General features: G+C 42.3%; 1 protein-coding gene and 1 pseudogene across 3 annotated transcripts in view; one reads left to right on the forward strand and one right to left on the reverse strand.

Moving 5' to 3' along the window:
* Positions 1–27,857, reverse strand: part of PUS10 (pseudouridine synthase 10) — a 69,624-nt gene that overhangs the window by 38,164 nt on the left and 3,603 nt on the right. For 2 of the 3 annotated variants that reach the window (XM_045012011.1, XM_045012013.1), the window contains exons 2-4: positions 23,636–23,772; positions 16,082–16,348; positions 11,741–11,827 (exon numbers count right to left, since the gene is read on the reverse strand). In XM_045012011.1, coding sequence (XP_044867946.1) covers positions 11,741–11,827; positions 16,082–16,348; positions 23,636–23,761 — 480 coding nt within the window. In that variant the 5' untranslated portion in view covers positions 23,762–23,772. Of the gene's footprint in view, positions 1–11,740; positions 11,828–16,081; positions 16,349–23,635; positions 23,773–26,158; positions 26,276–27,857 lie in introns of those variants that run through there. The other variant, XM_045012012.1, reaches the window with a different exon arrangement.
* Positions 5,632–5,750, forward strand: LOC123367697 (annotated as a pseudogene).

Raw genomic sequence — 27,857 nt, forward strand, 5'->3', positions numbered from 1 at the left:
CGATGAAGAGTGGTGCCATGTTGGGGAACGGTGTCGCGATGGTGAGCGATGCCACAATGGGGAGCGGTGCCGCAATGGGGAGCGGTAGTGGGCCGCAGACCAGTGCTGTGGCAACAGTCGACTTGGGGATCGGTGTTCTGTGAGGCGGCAATCCGAATGGTGCCGCGAGGTCACTGAGCGAGACCTGGACCTCAAGCGGGACCACGTTCCAGCAGTCGATCGCGACCTCGAGTGGGAACAGCTCTGAGGGTCGTGGCTGCGAGACCAGCGCTGCGACTCTAACCGGTTCCATGAGTCAGACCAGTACGTGGGGCAGTGCCGGGACTCGGAACGATGCCAGGACTCCGAGCAGCATGGAGATGCTGGTCTAGGGGCTGACAGTCCAAATATCGCCGGCTTGCCCTTGGATGGTACTGGAACTTGGGCCGGGGGTACCAGGACTGTCATTTCGATGAGGCCTCTAGCGGCCTCGAAGGTATCCGGAGTGGAAGGCAATGTAATCTCCTCCACTTGAGCGGTACCCTGTGCTGGGCTGGCGTGTTGCTCGGTCAGGGCCGGAACAACTGCTTCGACCCTAACGAGTGGCTCTCCCAAGGCTTGCTTCTTTCCAGCAACTGGGGAATGGGAACGGTGCCAAGGTGGGCGTTTTTGGGGCCCGGGAGATTGTCGGTCCCGCAGTGGGTGCGGGATCTTCTGTGGTGCCGGAATCAGCACCGCTGGGGGAGCACTGGGCACCAAGGTGCTCGGGCCCGCGTCTTTAGAGGGCTGCAATGCAGACTCCATGAGGAGTTGCTTCAGTCGAATTTCCCTCTCTTTTTTTGTCCATGGCTTGAAAGCCTTGCAGATTTTACACTTGTCAGCCTGATGGCCCTCCCCCAGACAGCTAAGGCAGGAATCGTGGGGATTGCCCCTAGGCATGGGCTTGTTGCAGGACTTGAAGCCCTGGGACGGCATGCCCCAGAGCCCCGCAGGGCAGTTGATGAGTGCTAAACTGCCCTCAACTACTAAACTACGCTTAACACTACAGAGAAAAACACTTAACACTAACTATTAACAATTAACTAACAACGATTAAGATAAGCTAGGGATTAGTGGAGCACTTGAGAAACCAAGAGACCACTGTTCCAACAACCATCACGAGCGGTAAGAAGGAACTGAAGGGGGTTCGGGCCGGCAGGGTTTTATATAGATCGCCATATATAGATGCACCACTGCAGGGGGTTCCCCAGCCGGCCCGACAGGTAGCTGCTAGGGAAAAGTTTCCAACTTCCGTGCATGCGGCACGCACACACACCTAACTGGAATTGATATGAGCAATCACTTGAAGAAGAACAAGTGATTTTATGGCAGTCAAGCAGGCATTTTTAAACAACCGAGTAGTATGCAGAGCACATAATGTTCCAGGACAATCTGGCAGTGAGAAAACTAATGGATGAAAACCAAAATCCAGGTGGATCACAACGGCCTGGTATTAAAAGAAGAAACAATAGAACATTTGCTTTCCTATGTTACCACTGAAACCTGTAACCGTCTATTGTTTCTCTAATGCCTTGATATTCCCCTCCATTTGCTCTTTGGCCCTGCTATTTTAAATAATCAATATGACTCTTCCTGAGCTAGTCTGCAAGGCCACTCCTTCCACCCTCCCTTAAATCTTGCCTGAAAACTGACTTCTTACCCAATATTTACAATAATTAAATCAATAATTTTTTTATCCTTATCTCTAACATTTTAGATTATCAAAATAATCTGTCACCAGTCTTAACCCTATTTTATTTTAACCCTATTCCTGATATCCCAAACCCCTTTATTTTGTCCCCCTCACTTATTGTGTTGCATCTGAAATTTCACTATGTCTTTTCTAAAGGACCTAGCACATTTTGGCGTGCTGTATAATTCAGAGCAAGAGGCTGGCCCTCTCTGATTTCAGATACTTCTGTCGAAATTAAAAATCTGCATTTAACACAAAGAGCAGTAAAATCTGAAGGATTATGCAGACTTTCTGTGGTGAGAGTTTCTGGCAGCCTCAATTTTCACCCCCTAATACTGTGCCATCATCTTCTAGCCCAAGGTTAGCTGGGCAACAAAAAGGGCATAAAGCCCTCAACTGTTAAACCCTAATTTATAAAATTAGTAAAGTGATGAGGATGCTGTAACTCTGCCTAAGAAGGAAATGCCTTTAACTTGATTGAATAAAGTAGGTTTGTGTGTGTAGGATTTGCTTATGGCTAAATGCCATGGTACACTGGCCCATAAAGGGAAACTTGGATTTGTCTGATCTGAAAAGAAAGGCCAGTAAAAATGACTTTGTTGTAAATGCTGTCTGCAAAGACATTTCAGAAGTAATAACTGGGAAAGGGGGGCCAAAAACAGAACAGGAGTTCTGACTGTAATGAATTTTTGCTCATCTCATTTGAAAATTCTGAAGTCCTGAACACACACAAGCTTCTGAATGACTCTCTCATTCCTCTCAGTTTGAGAAAAGCGAATCAGATTTCTCATCTGACAACACTGGCTCTAGGATAGAGTTAAAATGAAGTTCCCCATTTCAAACATTTCCAAAGAGATAGAACAGTAATTCTGTAGATGTCAGTGAATAGGTGGTAGGGGACTAAAAATGAACTAAAAATAAGCTAGTGTTATTTAGCATTCCAAATCCATCTAGTAGTAGACATGGAGGGACTCAAAAGCAACCAAGAATAGCATTTAGTTCTCTGAAACGCGTATCTCTTTAAGTATAAAGTTGGATACCTAGCTGAGGTCTTGTTACTTTTGAAATTTAGGCTACATCTATTGACTGCACACACTTTAAATCTTGTTACTGCTATTGTAATTAGAAGTGTACCTAGACTATCCAAGTCAAATGCAAATCACAAGAAACTTAACATCCAAAAATCATCAAATATATCTAAAATTTTATTGATGGAATATTAAACCTAATTCTATCTATACATTACATTGTTTAAAAAAAAATCAAATCATCCTCCTGTCTAGGTATACAAATGTGATGTAAACCACATACCTAGCCAGACACCAAACCCTATTCCACCCACCAAGTCATGCCTTCTTTTGTCAAACCACACATACTTTCTGCTGAGTCCGCTGGTTTGTGGGACAGGGATGGGGTGAAGATAGAAGAAGGCTGGGGAGTGGAGCAAGTGATGCTGGTTAGAAGCCACAGGTGCCTTTGCTCTACAGAATATTTCAGGGTTCACATAAATGTTTCACTTATTCCCCTCAGATCTGCACCTTGAGTGTTCTGGTATGCAGATGTTGGGGAGATCTGAGTAGGACGTCTCCTTTATCTGTTCACCATAACCTTTTCAGTTGCTCCATACAGATCTGTGGATCCTAGGTTCTGCTGCTCTACACGTACCCACTTACTGAGAAGCTGCACTAAATAACCTCTCCCCAAAATGAGAGAGAGCTGCTGATAACAGCCCCAGGCCCCCTCCCCATCAGCCTCACATACACCGACTAGGATAATTTAGCCATTCCCTGGATCAGAGAGTCACTTTTCAGGGCAGATGATCCAAAACCACTACCTTGTGTTTTTCAGCTAAGAAGTCACAGTCCGAGGTAGAGTCAGCATGACCTCATGGTCAACGGTAACAAAAGTCAACAAAAGAGATAAAAGAATCAGCCTGGGCACTTGACCACTCTCCATCATTAAGAGAAGATCAACCACTAATGAAATCAGTGGAGCATCTATAAAATACATGTGCCTACAATCTGATTGAAAGCGATACATCAACTGAAGGACTTCAAAGCAGAACAAAGTTGCTTATGCCACAATCTTCTCAAACTTCCAAAAGCATGCCTTTCCTAAACATCAGTAAAATAAGCTGACCACTTTTCGAGGTGCAGTCCCCTAGGACTCCATTTCCTTTATTGGTGTGACATGTCTTTCTACTGGATAAACTAAACTATTATTAAATTGCAATAATTGTTTAACACATTATACCTTCAATCCTGCCTATGCTCCCATTCACAGTGAATCCCATTTTCTACACCACAGGTAAACGACTACATCACTAATGACTTGATCCAAAAACCCAGTGAAATCAACTGGAATCTTTCCACTGGGCTTTTGGATTAGGCCTACAGTCACAAGAAAATACAAGATTCTCCAAAAACAGTCTTGTAAAGACTGAGCTCTACTGATTAGGCTTCTAGCAGGAAGTCAGTCCATCTTTGGAAAAGAAAAGCTATCAGTGACTTACTACAATAGCTGGTGGTCAATTTTAATAAGCCATACTTTTTTTTTTTGTTAGTGGCGAAGAGAAGAAAGTGGATTTAAGCAAAGAGCTGTTCAACCTAAAAGCACCTACTGTATCAATACAAATTCTGGAGGCCCAATCTTGTAGCTCCAACCAAACTCAATAAGAGTTTTGTTGACAAGTTCTGCTGGGAAGGGGAAAATCTAAAGTCAGTTCTGTAGTAGTCTCATTCTCGTCACTCTCCTCGGCAATCCTGACTTAATATCTGGATATGATGTTTTAAAAAAATCTTTGTAAAATAAATTAATCATTCCTATTGGGAAAAAAATCCCTATGAAAAAATCTAATAACAGGATTTGAGAAGGTATATCAAACTTAAAGGGACATGGTCAGGACTGGTTGGCCTTTTGGCTAAGACCAACCGTCAGATCAATATAATATTTGCCAGAGGATGTATCACTCCCTCAGTGATGGAAAAAATGATTTCATAGGTCACTTTCACCCACACAGTGGTGGATGGACTGAATAATCTAATAGGCCCTTTACATCCTTTATTAGGCCTACCCTCAGCCTTTCTGAAAGAACAAGCATACATTTTGGCCTGTCATGAAATAGGGATCTTTAAACCAATGCAAGAAATATTGGAGTAGGGAATAAGAATGCTTAAGACTTTGTTAGACACACAATATACTAACCGATGCACCCACTATATCATTACTGAAGACAAATGTAGTTTTACTGATGGAATATTGTTTACCTGAACACACACTGTCTGATTCATTATACTGTGTGTGTATATAGTATATGATTAAGAGTGCCTCACAAGATACATGAAGTATATCTTAATATTGTTTGCATAATGACTCATGTTAAATCATAAATTAAAACAGTCTACAATAGTAATGAAGAATATACATTTGAATGAGAGAATATGTTGACTGCAGAATACCATACTGCAGCATTTGTTAGATACAGATTTACACATCCTCATTTGCACATCCTCATTTTAGATAGTATTTCTGGGTTTTTATTCATTCACATAATTGTAGTTGCATCTCCAAAATAGGGGAGAAAATGTAAAAAATTACAAGCTAATGGTTTCTAAGAAAGTTTCCCCAGGGAGTTAACTATGTTAAGTGCTCTCGTGAGTCAAATTTCGTATCTTCTCTCCTGATTTCAAAAGTGAAAGCCTTAAATAAATTGCACCAGAATTAGGAGTTACCAACTTCTCTGCTGCTGGCCTGTTCCAATTAAGAGGTACCACTAGTCAAGAGATTCGGGTAGATGGAGAGACAAGGGTGTGAAGTCTGAGCACATGCCTGGGAGCCAAAAGTTTATTGTATTGATTACAACATGAATCTTTTTATTCTAATACTGTCTGAGGGACTATGGGAGCCAGATATGATATACTATCTACAGCCATACCACCCTGAACATGCCCGATCTCCTCTGATCTTGGAAGCTAAGTAGGGTCAGGCCTGGCTAGTACTTGGATGGGAGACCTCCTGGGAATACTGGGTGCTGTAGGCTTTTTTTTTGGGAGGGGGGAAGGGATAGCTCAGTGGTTTGAGCATTGGCCTGCTAAACCCAGGGTTGTGAGTTCAATCCTTGAGGGGGCCATTTGGGGATTGGTTCTGCTTTGAGCAGGGGGTTGGACTAGATGATCTCTTGAGGTCCCTTCCAACCCTAATGATTCTATGATACTGTGCCCAGTCACAGCCACCTTATTAGAAAAAAGATGAAGCGGGGGAAATTCCAAGAGGTATACACAGTTCTGTAGGGAGTAATGACTACAGATATGACAAGGCTATTTGCATGAATGTCATGTGCCAGGATGATGGATCACAATTTAAGCTAGAGGAGGGCCAGATAATAATTTATCTAGAATTTTTTACACAAGGAACAATTAACACTTTAACTTTCTCCCTTATTAAAAGGCATGATTCATTTCCTATTCAAACATATTTGTTCCACACAAACCTGGCATTCTTACTCATGATTTATTTGCACCAGGAATGCTGATTCATGAAACTGAGGGTAGAGAAGACTTTTTAATATTAAAGATACTAATCCTATGTAATTTCAAATTTGTGGCACTGCTTTGTGTCCTTCATTTTGAGCCTTTGTCCTATGTTTTAGCCTTGGTAGGATGAGAACTATGGTGGTTAATTACAGTTAGTATATTATCAAAAGGCAGCACCTGAAAATTCTTTAGCAGTTGTCTGAAAAGAACTTTACATGCTGGAAACATTCTGTGCCACACAAATGGTTAACAAAGGGAGGATGTCTGTAGGTGTCTTTCTATCCTAAAACAATTTATGTTCTTGTGTAGTAAAGTATGAAAGAAGAATTGAGAGAGGAATTGCATCATTACAGCACAAATTATTCTGGTATGGACAATGTTATGGTATTTGCTGCTTTCCAGAATAATACATGCTAATGCAATATAAATAAAATAATCCTAAAATACATCATCTTTCATGGAAATATGACTTACAAAATACTATAACATCATAAAAGGAAAGATACACATTTGTTGGTCTGAATTCTTGATTTGCCAACTCAATCTCCCCAGCTCACATCCGACTGTAAGCCTGGTGTACTGGGGACTAGACAGAATGCAGCAGTTCAAGTCAGCAAAGGGAACCCATGTGAGTACAAACTATTTTTCTTCCCATTTGCAGCCAAGCTTGTTTCCATCTGCTTTGCAACAATTACTCTACTTGCTTAAACTAATGTCAAAGCATCACTGAGACAGAATTGCAATGCAATGACGCCCTCTACTGAAGCATTATTGCAAGGACCCATCAATAAAAAACAGCATCATCATTTTCTTGCTCTTCTATATAGTTGAGCCATTAAATAAGATTTTGAGTGACAAGACAAACTCAACTCAACTAGAGCTGCCAAGATGTGTGTAGCTCTTTGAATAATATATTTTAGTGGATGATGCAGGGACCTGATGACATAACAGCAAGAGTTGCGATTTTAACCCCCAGTTCAGCCCATCACTTTATTTTTGTCCCAGTGAGGATAAGACAGTTATTGGAGTGAGGAGCAATGGGGCGTGGAAGGCAGATGAGGGAGAGGGAAAGGGCTGAGTTAATGGGAATTGCTGGGTACACCACACCTCTGAAAATCAGGCCCCATATTTAAGTGCCTAAATATGGACTTAGGAGCCAACCCGCAGGCATCCATTTTTCAGAAATTTTAGCCAAGGTGCCTGATATTTTACAGATATCCAAAGAACCTGCTTGGATACATCTGTGCTCCCATTTTCAGCCATCTTGTAGAATGCTTGTTGAGTAATCTCCTTTCTGGATAGTAACAGGACCATGCAGAGGTCAGAGGAAGAAATCAGGCCAACAAGATTACAAGACAACTTGTTTTTGTGTTAGTCTACCAGGTACGGCAGCTGTTGGACAGTACACACTGACCCTAACTCGGCCGTTTAGAATGGGAAGTGAAAAAGAATCCTATAGCCAACTGGAATTTCAGAGGGATTTTAGGTAGGCAGAATGGGTGGGATCCACAAAAGGACTTAGGCGTTGCAACGCTAAGTGTCACAGCACCTAATTTTTTGGTGCCAAGAAAATCACAGGAACAACGCTCCAATCGACAAAGCCTGAGTTAGGCACCTAGGCAATGCATGGGGAGAGATAGGCGCCTTAGAATGGGATCCACAAAACCCAGAGCCGCCTAAGCCAGCCAATGGGAGATGCCACCCAGATGGGGGTTTGCTAAGCCTCACTTTTCTCTCAGCGATAGGTACCAATGTCTTAGCTACAGGGAGGAACATATATTAATTTAGCAATCCATGAACGAGAACCTACCATCTCAATTCAGATGGCTTAAGTGCCTAAGGTGTTTCCCATGGGAATGAGGCGCCTACCTTGCTCTGCACAAAACAGCTGGAGGAGGAGATGAAAATGGTGCTACCCAGTGTTCCCTCTAACGTTTTACGTCCATGTGCGGAATGAATTTTGTTATGTGACATCATACCCTCATACTGGTACACATAACAAAATTCATGTGGAGGGGGTGGGGCCGAGGGGTTCGGAGTGTGGGAGGGGACTCAGGGCTAGGGCAGAGGGTTGGAGTGTAGAATCTGGGGTGGGGCCAGGGATGAGGGGTTTGGGGTGCAGGCTCTGGGGTGGGGCTGGTAATGAGGGGTTTGGGGGTGCAGGCTGCCATGGGATTGCAGTGGGGAGAGAGGACTCCCCACTGCAGCAGCTCAGGGCAGGAGGAGAGGCGCCTTTCCCCGGCTATGGCAGCTCTGGTGGGCCTGGGCTGGGCCACGGGAAGGGCTCCTCTCCCCTGACCGCAGCAAGACCGGAGCAGGTCCATGTTGGGGCTGGGGGAGGGGCACCTCTCCACTGGCTGTGGTAAATCCACACTGGGGCCGGCAGGAAGGGGTGCCTCTCCCCCAGCCGCAGCAGGTCCGCGCTGGGGCTGGCAGGGAGGGGCGCCTCTCCCCTGGCCACAGCAGGTCTGCGCTGGGGCCAGCAGGGAGGGGTGCCTGTCCCTGCCGCAGCCCTGAGCCCCTGCACGGGTCTTAATAGGCAGCTGCACGGCCGCAAAGCTTAGAGGGAACTTAGGTGCTGCCCACCTTAACATTCAGCCCAGTAGTTAGAGCACTGACCTAGGATGTGACCCAGATTCAATTCTCTCCTCACTGCCCGAAGAGTGCTCTAACAATGAGATAGAAGTTATGGAGTGGGCATCAGCACCACCTCTATCTCGTCTGGCCAGATTTTGAATGAGACCCAGTCCAGTAAGCGGCCTCTGACCACACCTACCGGATCAGTCCTGCATGCAGTCGAATAACTATCTTCCCTAGCTCATGAATTGCTTGTGGGCTTAGGTGTGTCCGGATGCCTAGAGGGAGGCAGCTCAGAGAGAGAGCACACGCTCAGAAGCGGAAACACAGGAAAAAAAGATTATTTACCTGTACTGTAACTGTTGTTCTTAGAGATGTGATGCAGACTTGTATTCCGCTTAAGTGTGTGCGTGCCCAGCACACCAGAACCAGAGAATTTTGCCTACCAGTACCCATGGGAGATGGTGCTCACGCATTGTGCTCATAGCTCCTCCCCAGGCTGTATGAAGCAGCACAGCCTCAACTACCCTTCACTGAATGCCCAGAGACTGGACTCCGATGCAGAGAGGATGGAGGGTGGGCCGTGGAATACGCCTCTGCATCACATCTTGAAGAAGAACAGTAACAATACAGATAAGTATTTTCCTTCTTTGAGTAAATGCAGACGTGTTCCACTTAGGTGACTCACAAGCACTACCATCCTAGAAGGTGGGGCTCGGAGTCTATCTAAACAAGGATTGCAGGACTGCTCTACCCAAGCTAGGATTTGCCTGGATGATGCAGTAATGGCATAATGGTCCATAAACATATGTATGGATGAGCACATGGCAGCCCTGAAAATGTCCAATATGGAGATGTCACGGAGGAATGCTATTGACGTACGTTCCACTCTCATAGAATGAGCTTATACTCGCTGAGGAGGTTTAGCCAAAGCTATTTCATATGCAGTCTTGATACAGGATGTTATCCATGTAGAGATCATTTGTGAAGAGACCTCTTGCCCCTTCATCTGATTCGCATATGACACAAACAGGCGAAGCGAAGCACGAAACGCATTAGTCATATCCAAGTAGAAAGCCAGACATCATCTGACATCTAACACATGGAGATGCCGCTCCTCCAGAGACGAATGTGGCTTAGGAAAGAACACAGGTAAATATATCACCTGGTTCAAATGAAACTGAGAAACCACCTTAGACAAAAGTTTGGGTGTGGCCATAAATTTACATTGTCTTTGGAGAATTGTGTATAAGGAGGCTCTGCCATCAGAGCCTGCAACTCAGATTCTCCTTACAGATGTTATCGCTACCAGGAACGCCTGAGCACAGCAAGCACCAAGTGTGCGGATCGCCTCTCCACAGGATGGATAATGTCTAAACCCTGGTGACTGCATCACCAGGCAAAAACTTAACTAACTCTAACAATAAATCTAACACTAATGGTGCTAGCTAACTATACACAACTAGGAAAAAACACTGAGATAGTGAGAGATTGTGATGTTAAGAACCACACAGAGCTCAGACTCCAGTCACGGATGGTAAAAAGGAACTGCAGGGGGCAAAGGTGGCACCATCTCATATAGCCAGGGGAGGGGTTATGAGCATGAGGCACGAACACCGCCTCCTATGTGTACTGCTAGGCAAAATTTTCTGGCTCTCATGAGCTGGGCGCGCACACAGCTCAGCGGAACACACTGCTGCATCTACTCGAAGAAACTAGGAAACTTTTACCCTGAAAATTTAGGTGCTGAATGAGTTTAGATGCCTACTGGGTTTGGCAGTAGTTTTCTGGAAGGCAGTAGAGCCAAAACTGGGATTTAGCTGCCTAAACGCAACACTTAAGTGCATAAATCTGGGGTTTAGGCACCTAAGTACCTTTGTGGCTCTGGACCTATGTAATTACCTACACTGGAATTTGCCCAAGATACAAGAAATAACACCCTTAATCTTAGTAAAAATGCCACAGACTCTCTAATGATCACTAATGCCCAGGAGCTTCATCCCACTATGTTTACTGAAAAATTGTACTCCATCTTAGATAAGAAGAGATTTATCTTAAGTATTTATAGGTTGCCATTCACAACAGTTAATCTCAATGCCAGTTTAGAATAGAAGGCAGATTAACACTATAAAACTTGTTGTAATTAATATACCGGTACTTAATACAGCAATAGTTTTCATTAACACTATATATTGTAATCTGTTGATTTGACCAAAATTATTAGAGTGTCACATCTGTCCATTTTCTCCTATTTTCTAAACAGGAGGATAGGAATGTAAACAGTTCAAATTTGACTAGACTGTCCACAAATTTTAGTACTTCACAACTGCATTCATTTAGATTTCCAACAAAGCATGAGTCAAGTAGCCAGGAAGTCTACTAAAATAAAATATGTACTTTTACCTCTTTTACAATGCTACACAGCTAGAGTTCGTCTTCAAATTCTTTCATTTGTATTCTGCACTACCAATTACCATCTATTTCAGGAAAGGTACCAGCTGTGCTGTTCCTTCCCTGAGACAATCCACACTGCAGTGCTCAAGTCTTCACCAAAGGGAACTATACACTAAGGTTTTGAAGAAACTCCTTTTAGTTTTCAGATTTAAAGAAACTCATCCACTGACTACTGGAGTCATTCAGATATCTTTTTAATTAAAATAATACTTGGCAGAAGGAATGGGAGGATAGACTTTAAAAAAGACTAGTCTTTCTCTAATCATTTCTAAAGAAGACTTCATGGTTAAAAATAGCACTGCTTAACTTATTCTGTATTTTTAGTGCATATTTAAAGGTACTATTTTATTTTGAAACAAAATCAACTAAATGTAAGCCTTCTCCACTTCTTATGTTCCCAGGGCACATTCTTTGTTCTTACACGTTTAAGTTACAATGGTCAATAGAAGTATCTGTAAACACTTACCTCTCTAACAGACAACTGTGGTGGGAGCGACACAGAAAATACAAAGCTAGTAAACTGGTACTCAGCAGAATTAACCTTTTGGCACACCTAAAAGAGAAGGATATGAATCCTCAATAAGGGAGTTAAACTAATAATCTTTTATGATATTCTTTATTCTAGTGCAAACCTTCTATAACATTACTTTTTGGTATACATTCACATGTAAAATGACCATAAGCTCACTAAATCCTACCCAGTTAGAGACAGGGGTTTTTAAGGTTTCTTTAAGGACTGTAACTTGCAGGCAGATTTTATATTATTGTCACTGTATACCCTCAATGTTATGTTACTATAAAAGAAACCCAACTCAATATTTTATGTTGAAGCGAATCATAAAAATAAGACTAGCCTTGGCAGAATTAGATTTTTTTAAATAATTTGAATGGATAATATAGATGTTTGTTAAACATTTTTTTTCTATTTTTAGCTATCTAAATTTTTCAAAGCTATGTAAAACTGGCGGGAAAGTGGGAGTCAGATAATCATAGAATCACAAGGTTAGAAGACACCGCAAGGGTCATCTAGTGTAACCCCCTGCCAAGCTGCAGGATTTGTTCTGTCTAAACCATCCAAAACAGATGGCTATCCAGCCGCTTCCTTTTGAAAACCTCCAGTGAAGGAGCTTCCATGATTTGAATCTATTTTGCCCCACACAAGGCACCCTAGTAAAATAGACTTTTAAATTATTTGAACTCCATTCACTTTTCACTAATGGCCACCTTGTTTAAACACCCAGTTTTGGAAAGGAACAGCAAAAACATGGCAATCTTCTAAAACTTTAACTAGGTCTACGTTAATGTACAGGCTATGATTAATTTAAAAAAAAATTCTGATGCATTAAATTAGGTTTGCCTAAAGTCTGGCCTAATTTGCTACTGTGACTGCTTACAGTACATTATTTTTATATTACTATTCATTAAGAAAGAATATTCATTAAGAGGAATATTTCAGAGCAACACTTGGTAATTATTTAATGGCAGTAGACACTGCAATTCAAAAAGTTAAAACTTTGTAACTATTAAAACACAAATTGTCAACATCACATCACAAATATACAGAGTTAATATCCTTAAATTAAACTCTAGTAAGTTCTCAAGAAGCATTTTTCTTACTTTTCCTATCTGTAAATTTAGATTATTATTAATGAATATATTTTTTCATTGGTTTGTGTGTATATAGTGAAACTGACATTTACCAAAAAAAAAAAAATCTAATCCTTGCAAGCCTAAATAACACTTATTGAAGGGAACAATCCCACTGTGGTAGAGGAATGAAACAAATATGGTCTAATTCCATCCAGGGGCGGCTCTAGGCATTTTGCCGCCCCAAGCATGGCAGGCAGGCTGCCTTCGGCGGCTTGCCTGCAGGAGGTCCCCAGTCCCGCGAGTTCGGCGGCAGCCTGCGGGAGGTCCACCGAAGCCGCGGGACCAGCAGACCCTCCGAAGGCAGCCTGCCTGCCACCCTCACGGCGACCGGCAGAGCACCCCCCGCGGCTTGCCGCCCCAAGCACGCGCTTGGCGTGCTGGTGCCTGGAGCTGCCCCGATTCCATCTCTCGCTGATGCAATTCTACAATAACACAAATGCAGAAGTTCCTAGGATAGTACACTCACAAACATATTACTTTATTACTTTGAAGATTATGAATTACCCGAGATAGAATACTCTCTCTTCCATTTTAAAAGCAAATGCCTACATTATCTCAAGATTAGCGTGTAATTTTTACAAATATAAGAGGCAGCATCAGAGCCCAAAAAACTAGCAGGCAGACTTTGTCTTTCCTATCTTTCCCTTTTTTACCCAGATACAGTATGTCCATAGGTACAGAATATGTGGCCATTGCCTCCTTTGGCAGGCCCCACACATTGTGCGAAGCCTGTTGCACAGGTGAGCTCCTTCCTTAGGAGGCATCTATTCGCCTCCAGTGGGCTCCCTCTCCTCTCAACTACCATTGTTGCTTCTCCTTGCTGGGAAGAGTGAAAATCACAGTGGTATCCCACCCGCAAATTAGGAAAATAACATCCCAGCGTTGCTCCCCAATGCCAAGGCCTGAGTAAGGGGAGTGAAAATCCCATCAAAAGCAAATGCTGCTGCTGCCTCTCTTCTCTCACTCTGCACGTCTCCTACCCATCCCCCACACGTAACGGTCACGGCCCCTACCACCCTTCCTCTCTCCCTTCAAATGCTGCCAACCCTAAGTATTAGAAAACCATGAGTCTGCTCTCAAAAAATCATGAGAGAGTCTTAAAAATAATACATTTTCAGTTCTTTCTCTTATCCTTCTGCTGCTGGAGCCCTCAGGGCTGCTGCTGCCTCCCTGCCACCCTATCCACCCATCTGTGCAAAGGTCTCCTGATGTCTAGGAAAGCAGCAGGAACGGGAGAGCACTAGCAACAGAGCACCATGCAAAGGTGTGTGACAAGCACTAGTTGATGTAGGGAAGGAAGAAGGATGGCAGCAACTGATTTTTGGGAGCAGGGCTATAACTGACTTTGGTTGTATCTGATTATTGAGAGAGAAGCAGTAACAGTTTCGGGATGGAGAACAGGTGCTGGGGAATAGAGATGGGATGAGGGGAAGGGAGACTGAGATTATATCTAGATATATATCTATATATATCTATATATAGATATATATATATAATCTTAAGGCACACAACTATGTGCCTGCTGCGGAAGGGAACTGCTCTTCTCTGAGCTGTCCCTACCTGTCCCTCCCTCTGGAGAAATGAGGTACGAAAGGGAGCAGACAGGTGGTGAAAAGGAGGCAATAATGAACATGGAGCACAGAATGAATGAGGAGGGAAGGTAAATCCAAGGAGCGGGAGGAAGAAGGAATGAATGAGTAAAGGGGTAGACAGAGAGACACACTGAGCAATCAAAATGAGTTATTTGATACTCAACGTCTTTCCAGAATCTAAGCTAACCTCTAATTCAGAATCTTGAGAACTTCAGTCTGTATCTGCTAGTTAAATACCTGATGCTGTATATTTAAGTAACTCCTATTAATCACTGGCTGGTGTAATAGCTGAGCTGTTAGCTACACACCTCTGCTGGAGTTCACAAACATATTTGGGGGCACTGTCCCAAAATCCACATATTTTGGTAACTGTTAAAAACACATGTTTGCATGCAGTGTTGTTGTAGCCTCGTTGGTTCCAGGATATTAGAGAAACAAAGCGGGGGAGGTAATATATTTTACTGGACCATCTTCTGCTGAAGGGCTCTGAAAAGCTTCTCTGTGTAGATCGAAAGCTTGTCTCTTTCACCAGCAGAAGCTGGTCCAATAAAAGATATTACCTCCCCAACCATGTCTCTCTAAAAACAAGTGGTAGCGTTCCAATTAAAATCAATACTGTATGTCAATTGCACTGTTAGGATAAGGAGTTTCTCTTAGGAAAGAATCAGTCTTGGCTGTTTTTTAACCAACTGCTGTCAAGTTTTCTATTGCCACTCAATGGCATCAGTTTAAAAAGTCAACACTAAAAATCTGATCCATAACGAAGAATATATTTTGCCTATGAAAAAGAAACAAACTCATGCACTGTAACAATAGAAACTGCACAATTCTATCTGGTCCCAGTTTATTGGCTATGCTGAATCCAATGTTCATTCTACTGAATCAGGGTTTCTCAAACAGGGGTCGCCGCTTGTGTAGGGAAAGCCCCCGGTGGACCGGGCCAGTGTGTTTACCTGCCCCGTCCGCAGCTCCGGCCGATTGCGGCTCCCACTGGCTGCGGTTCGCTGCTCCGGGCCAATGGGAGCTGCTGGAAGTGGCATGGGCCAAGGGACTTACTGGCCACCGCTTCCAGCAGCCCCCATCGGCCCGGAGCAGCGATCCGCAGCCAGTGGGAGCCGCGATCGGCCGGATCTGCGGACGCGGCAGGTAAACACACCGGCTCGGCCCGCCGGGGGCTTTCCCTACACAGGCAGCGACCCCTGTTTGAGAAACCCTGTACTAAATCAACTAGTCTTATTTATCAACATTAACATCAAAGCTTCCACTCAGTTTTGAAAGCCCGCCTGAACATTTCACTCTGTTACCCTAGCAATTTTATCCTTCATATATGGTATTTATAATGCTCTTCACACTATCTTTTTCCCTAATTCACAGTCATATTTTCTCTGATAACTTGTATGCTTATAATCTTAGATGGAGCCACTCAACAACATATGGGACTGAAACTGATTAATGTTTTAAAAAAACAACAACTAGATCACAGGGTTTGCACTGTAGGATTCTACCAAACATACATTTAACGGCTCATAGAAAATGCGTCTACAGAGCAGGAAAAGATCACTTACCTTCTTAACAAAATCTATCTCACAGAACTCCTGAAGAATTCCCAAGCACACGTTGCAAACCTTCGGAGTAGAGATCTCCATAGCAACATTTACATCATCTGCCACAGGGGTCTGCTGGAGGGCCCCATTTTGATTCAAATCCTCAGCCCCTTCTCCCATGTTCTCAAGTCGGATTCTCTTACCCGGGGGGTCAGCTATTTCACAACAAAATTTGTCCTCTTTTTCTTTATTGTACTCCAGGAATTCATGCAGCTCTCTAAGCAAATCCTAAACAACAAAGAAATGAACAGTAAAATGTGTGCATTTGCTTCACAGCTAACATACAGCTTCTCTCTCCTCTGTGTAAGATTCATATATGCAGGCAGTCCTACGACAAGCACCAATAACTCTAGTTCCAAAAGGTGATATTAACTTCTAGTTTAGCTTTAAATAGTGCTTATAATTACTAACTTTTCATACTCTGTGTGGGAAGATTTATTTGCAGAATTCAAAAACTCCAAGTTGAAATATTACAACTGTAAATGGTACACAGAGAAATTAAATTTTGCTGAACAGACAACAGATTTCTTTATAGTATGTAAATAACAGTAGAAGCATTTTACTATGGCCCTGATTTTCAGAAGTCCTGTGTATCCGTAACTTCAGCTGAACTCAGCGGAAGCTGCAGGTGCTCACCACTTCTGAAAACTAAGCCCTGTGTAACTTAGATTATGTTGTAATTTAACATCTCCATTTCATTGTCCAATAATTATAGTAGAACCTCATTAATTCTCAGTTCGTTAAACTACAGACCTAATAATTCCCTTTGAAAAAATTAGCAGACTCATGCAAGTCTCAATAAAGGTGGAATAATATGTGCTGCAATGAGGTCTCATATAACTCAGACTTCAAAAAATTTAAAATTGTAATTATGTGCAATAACTAATATACTACTACATACACAGTTACAACTAAACAACCCTTGGAATAAAATTATATTTTGACATGCAGTATCATTAATTTATTTTTTAAAAATCACATTAGTTTGGCTTACTCACGAATTCCCAACATTTAATAATTTACATGGGCAGTGAATTAGCAAGGTTTTGCCATATTTTTCATTAGGAAGAAATGCAATTGTGTCCAGTAGCTAGATCATGGGATTGGGAGTCAGAAGTTCTGCATTCTATTCCTGGTTCAACCACTGACTCTCTGTGTGACCTTGGGCAAGTCACTTAAATTCCCCTGTGTCACAACGTCTCCATCTGCAATGCGTTATAAATACTAGCAAATAGAGAGTCCTAACTCAGTGGAGTTGTGAGACTTAATTATTTTAAGCACTTGGAAATCTTGATTGATATACATTTTCTGACATAGCTACCATATTTCCTGTGCATGTTTTTTGTTGCCTGATTTTAGGAAGTTAATATTATTAATTTGGATAATATGGGTTATAGGCTTGCCAATTAATCTGATCAAAATATAATAAGGTTCTTGTCCCAGAATCAGGCTACACAGAGTTTGCAAGGACCGTTGGGATGTATGAAAGGTCACACACACTGAGACAAATATAGCCTTAAAGACTTTTATTGAGAAAAATGGAATAATAATCAAATAGTAAAATAATCAGAGTTATAAAGGCAATAATATTCTAGAGATATATGTGCTATTATATACTTCAAGCTTTTGATTAATATACTCACACCCTTCCTTGAGAACCTGGTCATAGAATATCAGGGTTGGAAGGTAGCTCAAGAGATCATCTAGTCTAACCCCCTGCTCAAAGCAGGACCAATCCCCACACAGATTTTTGCCCCAGACCCCTAAGTGGCCCCCTCAGGGATTGAACTCACAACCCTGTGTTTGGCAGTCAATGCTCAAGACACTGAGCTATCCCTCCCTCCACCACTTTAAGTACCACATACTAACCAACTGTGCCACTGGAGACAAAGACATACAAGACAAAGGACCAGCCTCGCCTCTGGCATGCCAAGAGAGTTCTGGTCCAGCTTCCTCAATTCTTGTGTCAGAGGTGCAGAGCTTAGGAGAAGCTAAAGAGCTAAAAGCTATCGAAACTAACAGAGATTTACTTTACTAACTGACTTAAAACTTACAGTTAAGAACTAACAGACTAATGGACTAATAAACAAAGAAGGTTTAAAACTTGAAGCTTATAAACCCCGAAGCTTAGAACCTTAGAAGCTTCCTTGGCATGGTGGGTCACTGCTCGTACAGAGTTTGAGTATTCAGGCCCTCCTTCTATGTCCAAACTTAGTTTCCTCACCCACAAAATGTTAGGGTACCACAGGCTGGTATGTTTGTACGTATTGATGACATACATACATATTAATGACATTAGATCATTCTCACATTTGTTATTTCTGTCCTGCCCAGTTATTTTGGTTCTTTCCTTGTGGTGTTCCTGTTAAATTTACAGAGGGTATGCTCTTAGGAAGCCCCCCATGTCAACCTACCTCTACGTATCCTCTATCTATCTATGTTAAAGGTCGCAGACATATATGGACCTTATGCTTTCTCTCATCACCGCAGCTCCCACTGGCTCCACACCTGCCCAGCCCACCAGGGCCTTTCCCTACACAATCGGCGACCCCTGTTTGAGAAACCCTGTACTAGTTCTAAAATCTTGAAGGACATGGTGACCAGAAACAATCGGTTCAATTCACTAACTACAGATAATATTTTCTTTGTTAAATAAGTTAGTTTTAAACGCAAAACATATTATGATAATTTTTGATAAAACTTTTCTTATATATACAGCACATTTAAGGTAGTTTTATTTAATTAAAAAATTTAAATGTTGGTCTGGGGCATTTTAATTTAATCTTAATTTATATCCAAATACAGCTTGACATTAATTTTTTATTTGTGATTTATCATCTAGTAAATAAGAAATGCATCATTCACCATTTTCAAATATAGTAAAAAATGTAAAAATTAAGAATCTGAATAGCAATATAATCGCTTAAGTAAATATATACAGCTATAGTGTTTCTTCCAAGTTAGCAAAGAGAAGCACCAAATTTAGTGTAAAGGCTATATTTAGTTGCAAATCCACATTTTAATGGATACCAATGAGACTCAAACCTTTCTTTTGGAAAATAACTAAAAGTACAAATGCAAAATTATTAAAATTTATGATTTTCAGTGAAGTTTTCTTGCTTGCTGATTTAAATCATGAGTCAAATCAGTGATTTAAATTGCTTTGATTTAAATCAAACCATCTTGAGTTTGGATTTGATATGATAAGAGAAAGGCAGCCAAAGAAGACATTCAAGTGTGTGATGATGACAGGGTCAGAGCAATAGAAGTGGAAGATGACTTTAGATTTTGGATTGGAATGTGGGGAGAGTGGGGAGGGGTGGGGAGTACTGAGAGAGATTAGTTATCAAGTTGACTAATACATGGACAAATATTGCAGGAGCAGAGAGAGGGAAGAAGTGTTGGAACTCAGTGAGAGACTGGATGTGGGGAGAAGAGGAGAGAGAAAACTCAAAGATGACACCAACATTGTGAGTCTCTGAAGTAAAGGATCCTGGAGTTGTCTATGGAAACAGAAGGGAGATGAGAAGAACGAACGAGGAGTACTTGTAGCACCTTAGAGACTAACAAATTTATTTGAGCATAAGCTTTCGTGGGCTAAAACCCACTTCATCGGATGCATGCAGTGAAAAATACAGTAGGAAGATATATATATATACATACACACACACACACACAGAGGACATGGAAAAATGGGTGTTGCCATACTAACTATAACGAGAGTAATCAATTAAGGTGGGCTATTATCAGCAGGAGAAAAAAAAAGATGGTGGAGATGGAACTGAAGTAAAGATAAGCAAGTTCAATTTTGGAGAGTCTGAGTGGTGAGACATCCTAGAGCAGTGGCCCTCAACCTTTCCAGACTACTGTACCCCTTTTTAGGAGTCTGATTTTTCTTGTGTACCCCCAAGTTACACCTCACTTAAAAACTACTTGCTTACAAAATGAGACATAAAATATAACAGTGTTACAGAACACTATTTCTGTAAAATTGTTTACTTTCTCATTTTCACCATATAATTATAAAATAAATATTGTACTTACATTTCAGTGTATAGTATATAGAGCAATGTATACTGTAGCAATGTAGTCTGTATGAAATTTTAGTTTGTACTGCTTTCGCTAGTGCTTTTTACATAGCCTGTTGCAAATCTAGGCAAATGGTTAGATGAGTTGATGTACCCCCCTGGAAGACCTCTATATATGCCCAGGGGTACATGTACCTGGTTGAGAACCACTGTCCTAGAGGAACAGTTAGAGAAATCTGGAAAAAGGAGGCGTATGTGAGGGTGGAGAGGTAGATTTGGAAATCACCTGTATATGGAGGGAAAGGGATGACCTCTCTGAGACAAACCGTATAGAGAAAAAGAAAACAGGGCCAAACAGAGAACCAGAGGGATGCCAACAAACAGGAACAGAGATGCGGATGAAGAGACATAAGAGAAAAAGCTGATGGAATAGCCAGTAAGAACTGAGGAAAATCAGAAGAAAACAGATAACATCAAAGAGGGTAGTTTAGAGCAGTGGTGTCCAGCTTGTGGCCATAGAGACTCTAAATTGTGGGCCTGGAAATACCTCACCTGATGCTTCCCAAGACCGCATTAGCTCTTTTAATGGCCATATCACATTGGCGGCTCATAGTCATCCTGCGATCAACCAATACTCCAAGGTCCTTCTCCTCCTCTTTTACTTCCAACTGATGTGTCCCCAATTTATAACCAAAATTCTTGTTGTTAATCCCTAAATGCATGACCTTGCACTTTTCACTATTAAATTTCATCCTATTACTATTGCTTCAGTTTACAAGGTCATCCAGATCTTCCTGTATGATATCTCGGTCCTTCTCTGTATTAGCAATACCTCCCAGCTTTGTGTCATCCGGAAACTTTATTAGCACAGTCCCACTTTTTGTGCCAAGGTCAGTAACAAAAAGATTAAATAAGATTGGTCCCAAAACCGATCCCTGAGGAACTCCACTAGTAACCTCCTTCCAGCCTGACAGTTCACCTTTCAGTATGACCCATTGTAGTCTCCCCTTTAACCAGTTCCTTATCCACCTTTCAATTTTCATATTGATCCCCATCTTTTCCAATTTAGCTAATAATTCCCCATGTGGAACCATATCAAATGCCTTACTGAAATCAAGGTAAATTAGATCCACTGCATTTCCTTTGTCTAAAAAATCTGTTACCTTCTCAAAGAAGGAGATCGGGTTGGTTTGGCACAATCTACCTTTTGTAAAACCATGTTGTATTTTGTCCCTATTACCATTGACCTCAATGTCCTTAACTACTTTCGCCTTCAAACATTTTTCCAAGACCTTACATACTACATATGTCAAGCTAACAGGCCTATAGTTACTCAGATCACATTTTTTTTCCTTTCTTAAAAATAGGAACTATGTTAGAAATTCTCCAGTCGTACGGTACAACCCCTGAGTTTACTGATTCATTAAAAATTCTTCTAATGGGCTTGCAATTTCATGTGCCAGTTCCTTTAATATTCTTGGATGAAGATTATCTGGGCCCCCCAATTTAGTCCCATTAAGTTGTTTGAGTTTGGCTTCTACCTCGGATAGCTACCTCCATATCCTCATTCCCATTTGTCATCCTACCATTATCCCTAAGATCCTCATTAAAGACTAAGGCAAAGTATTTATTTAGATATCGGGCCGTGCCTAGATTATCCTTAACCTCCACTCCATCCTCAGTGTTTAGTGGTCCCACTTCTTCTTTGTTTGTTTTCTTCTTATTTATATGGCTATAGAACCTTTTACTATTGGTTTTAATTCCCTTTGCAAGGTCCAACTCTACATGGCTTTTGGCCTTTCTCACTTTATCCCTACATGTTCTGACCTCAATAAGGTAGCTTTCCTTGCTAATCCCTCCCATCTTCCACTCCTTGTAGGCTTTCTGCTTTTTCTTAATCACCTCTCTGAGATGCTTGCTCATCCAGCTTGGTCTACAACTCCTGCCTATGAATTTTTTCCCCTTTCTTGGGATGCAGGCTTCTGATAGTTTCTGCAACTTTGACTTGAAGTAATTCCAGGCCTCCTCCGCCGTTAGATCCACAAGTTCTTCAGTCCAATCCACTTCCCTAATTTCCTTAATTATTTAAAGTTAGCCCTTTTGAAATCAAAAACCCTAGTCCCGGACCTATTTTTGTTTATCCTTTCATCTAGTTTGAACTGAATTCGCTCATGATCACTTGAACCAAGGTTGTCCCCTACAACCATTTCTTCTATGAGGTCCTCACTACTCAATAAAACCGAACCTAAAATGGCATCCCCTCTTGTTGGTTCTTCAACTACTTGGTGAAGGAATCCAACAGCTATCGCATCCAGGAAAATCTGAGCCCTATTATTACTACTAGCACTTGTTCTCTAGTCTATATCTGGGAAGTTAAAGTCTCCCATGATCACACAATTCCCAGTAGTGTTTACTTCATTAAAAACATTAAAGAGGTCTCTATCCATATCCAAATCTGATCCCAGCGGTCTGTAGCACACCCCAAGCACTATCTCAGGGGAGGCTCTAGTAGCTTTCTTTCCCAATGTGATTTTTGCCCAGACAGACTCTGTCTTATCCACAATGACTCCAAGATCTCTTTCTTGAGTGGTAACAGCTAATTTAGACCCCATCATTTTATAGTTATAGTTGGGATTATGCTTTCCAATTTATCAACATTAAATTTCATCTGCCATTTGGTTGCCCAGTCACCCAGATTTGAGAGATCCTTGTGTAACTCTTCGCAGGTTGCCTGGGTCTTAACTATCTTTAGTAATTTTGTATCATCTGCAAATTTTGCCACCTCACTGTTTACCCATTTTTCCAGATCATTTATGAATATGTTGAATAGGACTGGTCCTAGAACAGACCCCTGGGGGACACCACTATATCACTAAGGCTATTTCCATTTATGAACTTTTCCATCTACTGACTTTGACAATAAGCTTGAATTTAAATATATGCATAGAGAAAATGATTTACAACTAAATGTTTTGGACCCAATTTAAATTTAAAAATTAATGCTTTAAATTACGAAAATACTATTTAATAGCTTTTCATGATTAGTAATGGAGAAATACTTATGTAAGGTGAATTTAACAAGGCTGCATGAGATGACTTCCTGGAAACTGGTACTGTATTGAACCTATTTTCCTGTACTATACTATTATTGACTTTTAGCAATAAACTTGACTCATATTGGTTATTTGGTCTCTTGTGTATATTTCATAACATACCGAAGTGTGGTCAAGCAATTGACTATACAATATATCAACAGTATTCTGATGAATAGTCTATCAATAAAGCTACATAGTATCAGAAGATTAGTATTAATTTTTCATAATTTATTCTACTAAACCTCTTCCTCACAGGCATGTAAGTATCTTGTGTAAGGATCTGCATATTGAATCAATAAGCCGGAACTATCCCAAAGAAAACTTTTTGTTTTTTTTGTTTTTTAAATACACCTTCATGTTCATATGTTTTAATTAAAAATAAAACAGGAGACCTTGTATGGATGCCTGTAAGATGCCTGTAACCCCACACAGCAGAATCTGAAAATGCATCGCAGGCAAGTGCCAGTATTCAGTAATAGCTGAGCAATGGATCTGTTCTTTTCTGTCAATGCAAACATTCTGGATAATCCTAATTAAAAATAAAATAAAACAGGATTAGTAAGTGATTTTCATGTTTCACTTCTAAACATAATCTGCATAGAAGAAAACAAAGTTAGAGGTATCCGCATCATCACCCAAACAACTCTCCCTATAATAAACATCATTTGGTACAAACAGTACAAGGATTCACACACCAGAACAGTATCAGGGATCACTGCACCAGTTTATAATTCTCATAAGGCTTGAATGAAGTTTTGTCTTACGTCAGAAGCATCATTTCTTTGGTGAGGTTAATCTATTCCTAGTGACCATTTTTGCACATTACACTTGTTCATTATTTGTAGTCACAGGATTATTGACCCAAGAGAAAATAGCTCTGCTGCTGAAGGCCAGTAGTCATAGCTGTTTGGGGGAAAATACACAGACTCATAGACATTAAGGGCAGAAGGGTCCATCGTGATCATCTAGTTCAACGTTTTTCAAACTGGGGTCCGCGGACCCCTGGGGGTCCCTAAGGAAACTCCAGGGGGTCTGCGGACCATGCTGATCAACTCCTCCCTCTCCCTCCCTCTATCCCTCAGAGGCTACTGAAGCCAAACCAGGAGATTTTAATTCGCGGTGCAGTGGGGCTAAGGCAGGCTCCCTGCCTGCCCTGGCTCCACACCGCTCCTGGAAGCCGCCTGCACATCCCTGCAGCCCCTGCAGGAGAGGGTCTCTGCACTCTGCCCCCGCCCCAGTGCAGACTCCGCAGCTCTCATTGGCTGGGAACTGCAGCCAATGGGAGCTGCAGGGGCAGTGTCTGCGGGCAGGGGCAGCATGCGTGGAGAGCCCCTGGCCCCTTGCCTAGGAGCCGCTGCCAGAGAGATGTGCCAGTCGCTTTTAGGAGCCGCACCCCCCCCCCACACCCAAACTCCCTCCCAGAGCCCTAGGGTGACCAGACAGCAAGTGTGAAAAACTGGGACAGGGGGTGGGGGATCATAGGAACCTATATAAGAAAGACCCAAAAATCAGGACTGTCCCTATAAAATCAGAACATCTGGTCACCCTACAGAGCCCGCAACCCCTCCCACACCCAAACTCCCTCCCAGGGCCCACACCCCTCACCCCCTCCTGCACCCAAACTTCCTCCCAGAGCCTGTACCCCCTCCTGCACCCCAATCCCCTGCCGGAGCCTGATGAAACTGAGTGAGCGTTGAGGACAGCAAGCAACTGGGGGGGGGGGGGGATGGAGTGAGCGGGGGGAAGGAAGAGGTTGGGCAAGGTGGGGCCTTGGGGGAAGGGGTGGAGTGGGGGTGGAGCCTAGGGCTGAGCGGAGTGGCTTGGGGGTTCCTGAAAATTTTTAAATAAAAATGGGGTCCTCGGGTTGCTAAAGTTTGAGATTAACCTACTGTACACTGCTGGCCACAGAACCTCACCCGCCCACTCCTGTAATAGATCTCTAACCTCTGACTGAACATGCTAAATTTCTGCCTAGTCCTATCGCATCTTATATATATGGTGCATTACACTAGCTGACATACTTGTAGGTGGTGCCAGGGAACAAGCGGACTTCTTTGAACAATGTGTCCCAAAGGACAAATTCATATTAAAAAAAACCCTACACATGTTCAAATCCCAACAATGGCAGAGGTCATAAAGTGAGAGCCAAGTATACGTTTCTGTGTCCTTTAAAGCCTACAAAGCCAAGTGTCGTTCTTCCCCACCCACTACCCCCTTCCCAGTTTTTGGGACTCCGTGAGTATCACTGTTCATCCCAGATTTTTTTTTTTTTTTTTTTAAGTACTGTGAGACATTTTCTAGCAGCACTTCCAGTCACAAAGCTGACCTTCAAAACATAAACCAACTGGCTAGGACTGGAAGTCTCTATTATTTTTTTCCCTAAAATAATTTATGTGCCCCCTCCAACCCTGTTTTTGAGGGGATTGGGAGGACTTGTCAGACTCCTGATAGAAGAGGAGCACCCAGGAGTCCACTGATGCTGCTAAGAAAGCATGAGATCCCAGCCACAAGCTGTCTGCCTCCAGCTCGGCCACTCCTCTTTGAGCTACCAGTGTGGCCTCCACCCACAACGGATGCAAGTAAAATAAGGTAGGGGTACACAGCCAGACTGAGTCTGCCCACCCATCATTAACAGTAGGCCTCCACCCCCCACTGCTGCCCTGAAGAAGAAAGGAGGCACTAAGGAAGAAAAAAAAGTTTTAGAGCTCCCCCAAAAGTCGTTGTACTAAGCCTCCCAATCAACTTTCAGTAACTATTTATATTACAATGGCACCCAGATATCCCAGTAATGGTCAGGGCCCCAGTGTGTTAGGTGCTGTACAAACAGCATTTAGAATGTACCCGTTTGAAAGGTGTCACTGACCCAACAAAGACATTTTTTACAATTCTTGCTCAGTCGCTGAGGGGTTCCCTACCTGCTTTACCCACTTCCCCACATTTGGGGGCAGGGCAGCCAACAGGAGCTGCTGCAGAAAACAAAAAGAACACAGCACCTTCCAGTAAGAAAGAGCCCAGCAGCTCAGGGTGACTCTGCTTGCTCTGCCGCTCTTGTGAGCAATGGGATAGGGCTCCTCTGCTCCTTTCCCCCATAACACCCGGCACGAGAAGCAGAGTCCTCCTGCTGCAGCTCTCCCCAGGCCAGGAGAGCAGGGTGAAGAACACCAGGAGCTGCAGGAAGAGCAGAGGTGAGGCTGGTGGCGCAGAACTGATGTGGGGGCTGGCAGAGCCGGGGGGCAGAACAGGTCCAGGAATAAAATTGATGAGGGGCAGAAGGGGCTTAACAGATGACGGTCGGGGACAGACAGGTGTGATGTTGCTTTCATTTCTGTGACACTTCTACCACTGCGTACAGACACACAGGGAAAGACAATACCTGCTGCAAAGAGTGTACAGTCTGAAAGGAAATTAGAATTACAAATTTTAAGTCTGATCCTGGTCTTTTTTGTATATAGAAGTTTTTAGTATCTAATTAACTTAATTCTGTTTCATGAAACTTCAGTCAACTCATCAGGGTAACATCTATCTCAGGCTGTAATATTTCAAATGAGGGATTTAAAAAACAAGAAATGATGAAGAAGATGACTAAATGAATCACTGAAAGACACACAAAATTCCATTCCCAGAGAGCAGTTTTACATTTAATTCACAAAGCAAGAGGATATCTTTCAAACATGCACACACGTGTGAGAGACTTGGGGCAGGGCTGTGACAGCAGCACATGAATAAATTTTAATGACTAAATAGGCCTCTTTCCAAATCACTAATTCATAGTGCTCACAGAAATCCACCCACACTTGAGAGGTTCTTCCTCAATCCACCCATCCCTGGGGTTATTGTGCTTACTGTATCAGCTGAAATACAGGCTGGAGGACAAGTGCTAGTATTAATGCTAGGACCCAAATACTCCTGGATGTGATAGCTGGCAGATTTCTTCACCAAATAGTCATCGAAACAACAAGAAGTGATGTTGTTTTAGTTCAAACGATTATGAGCTAATTCAGTTTAAACTAAATTGTGGGATACACAAAAACCACATCTGCAACTAGGGTCCTTGATTGCAAAAGGGCAAACTTTAAAAAATTAAGGGAAGTAGGTAGGGAAGTGGACTGGACTGAAGAACTCAAGACTCTGAAGGTGGAGGAGGTTTGGAGTTAAGTCAAAGGTGCAGAATCTATGTGAAGTCTCCATCCCAACCAAGGAGAAAAAAATTGTAGGGAAGGGTTGCAGACCAAACTGGATGAGCTAACTCTCAAACAGATTATTAAGAGACAGCAGAAAGCCTACATGGGATGGATCAGCAAAAAAAAACAATCTCTTGTAGGTCAGATAGTATAGGGAAAAAATGAGAACTGCCAAAAGCCAACCAGAGTTGGACTTTGCAAAGGAAATTAAAATCCATAGTAAAAGGTTCTCTAGCCATATAAATAAAAAGAAAACAAGAACAGAAGTGGGACTGCTAAATACTGAGGATGGGGTGGAGATTAAAGATAATCTAGCCATGGCCCAACACTTAAACTAGTGACAGTCAGACTGTGGCTCACAACTCGGAAGTGGCTCTTTAATATGTCTCCTGTGGCTCTTTGCAGGAGGATATGAAAACACTGTGTGATTTAA

The sequence above is a fragment of the Mauremys mutica genome, chromosome 3 (assembly GCF_020497125.1).
Source record: "Mauremys mutica isolate MM-2020 ecotype Southern chromosome 3, ASM2049712v1, whole genome shotgun sequence".
NCBI classification, from domain to species: Eukaryota; Metazoa; Chordata; order Testudines; family Geoemydidae; genus Mauremys; species Mauremys mutica.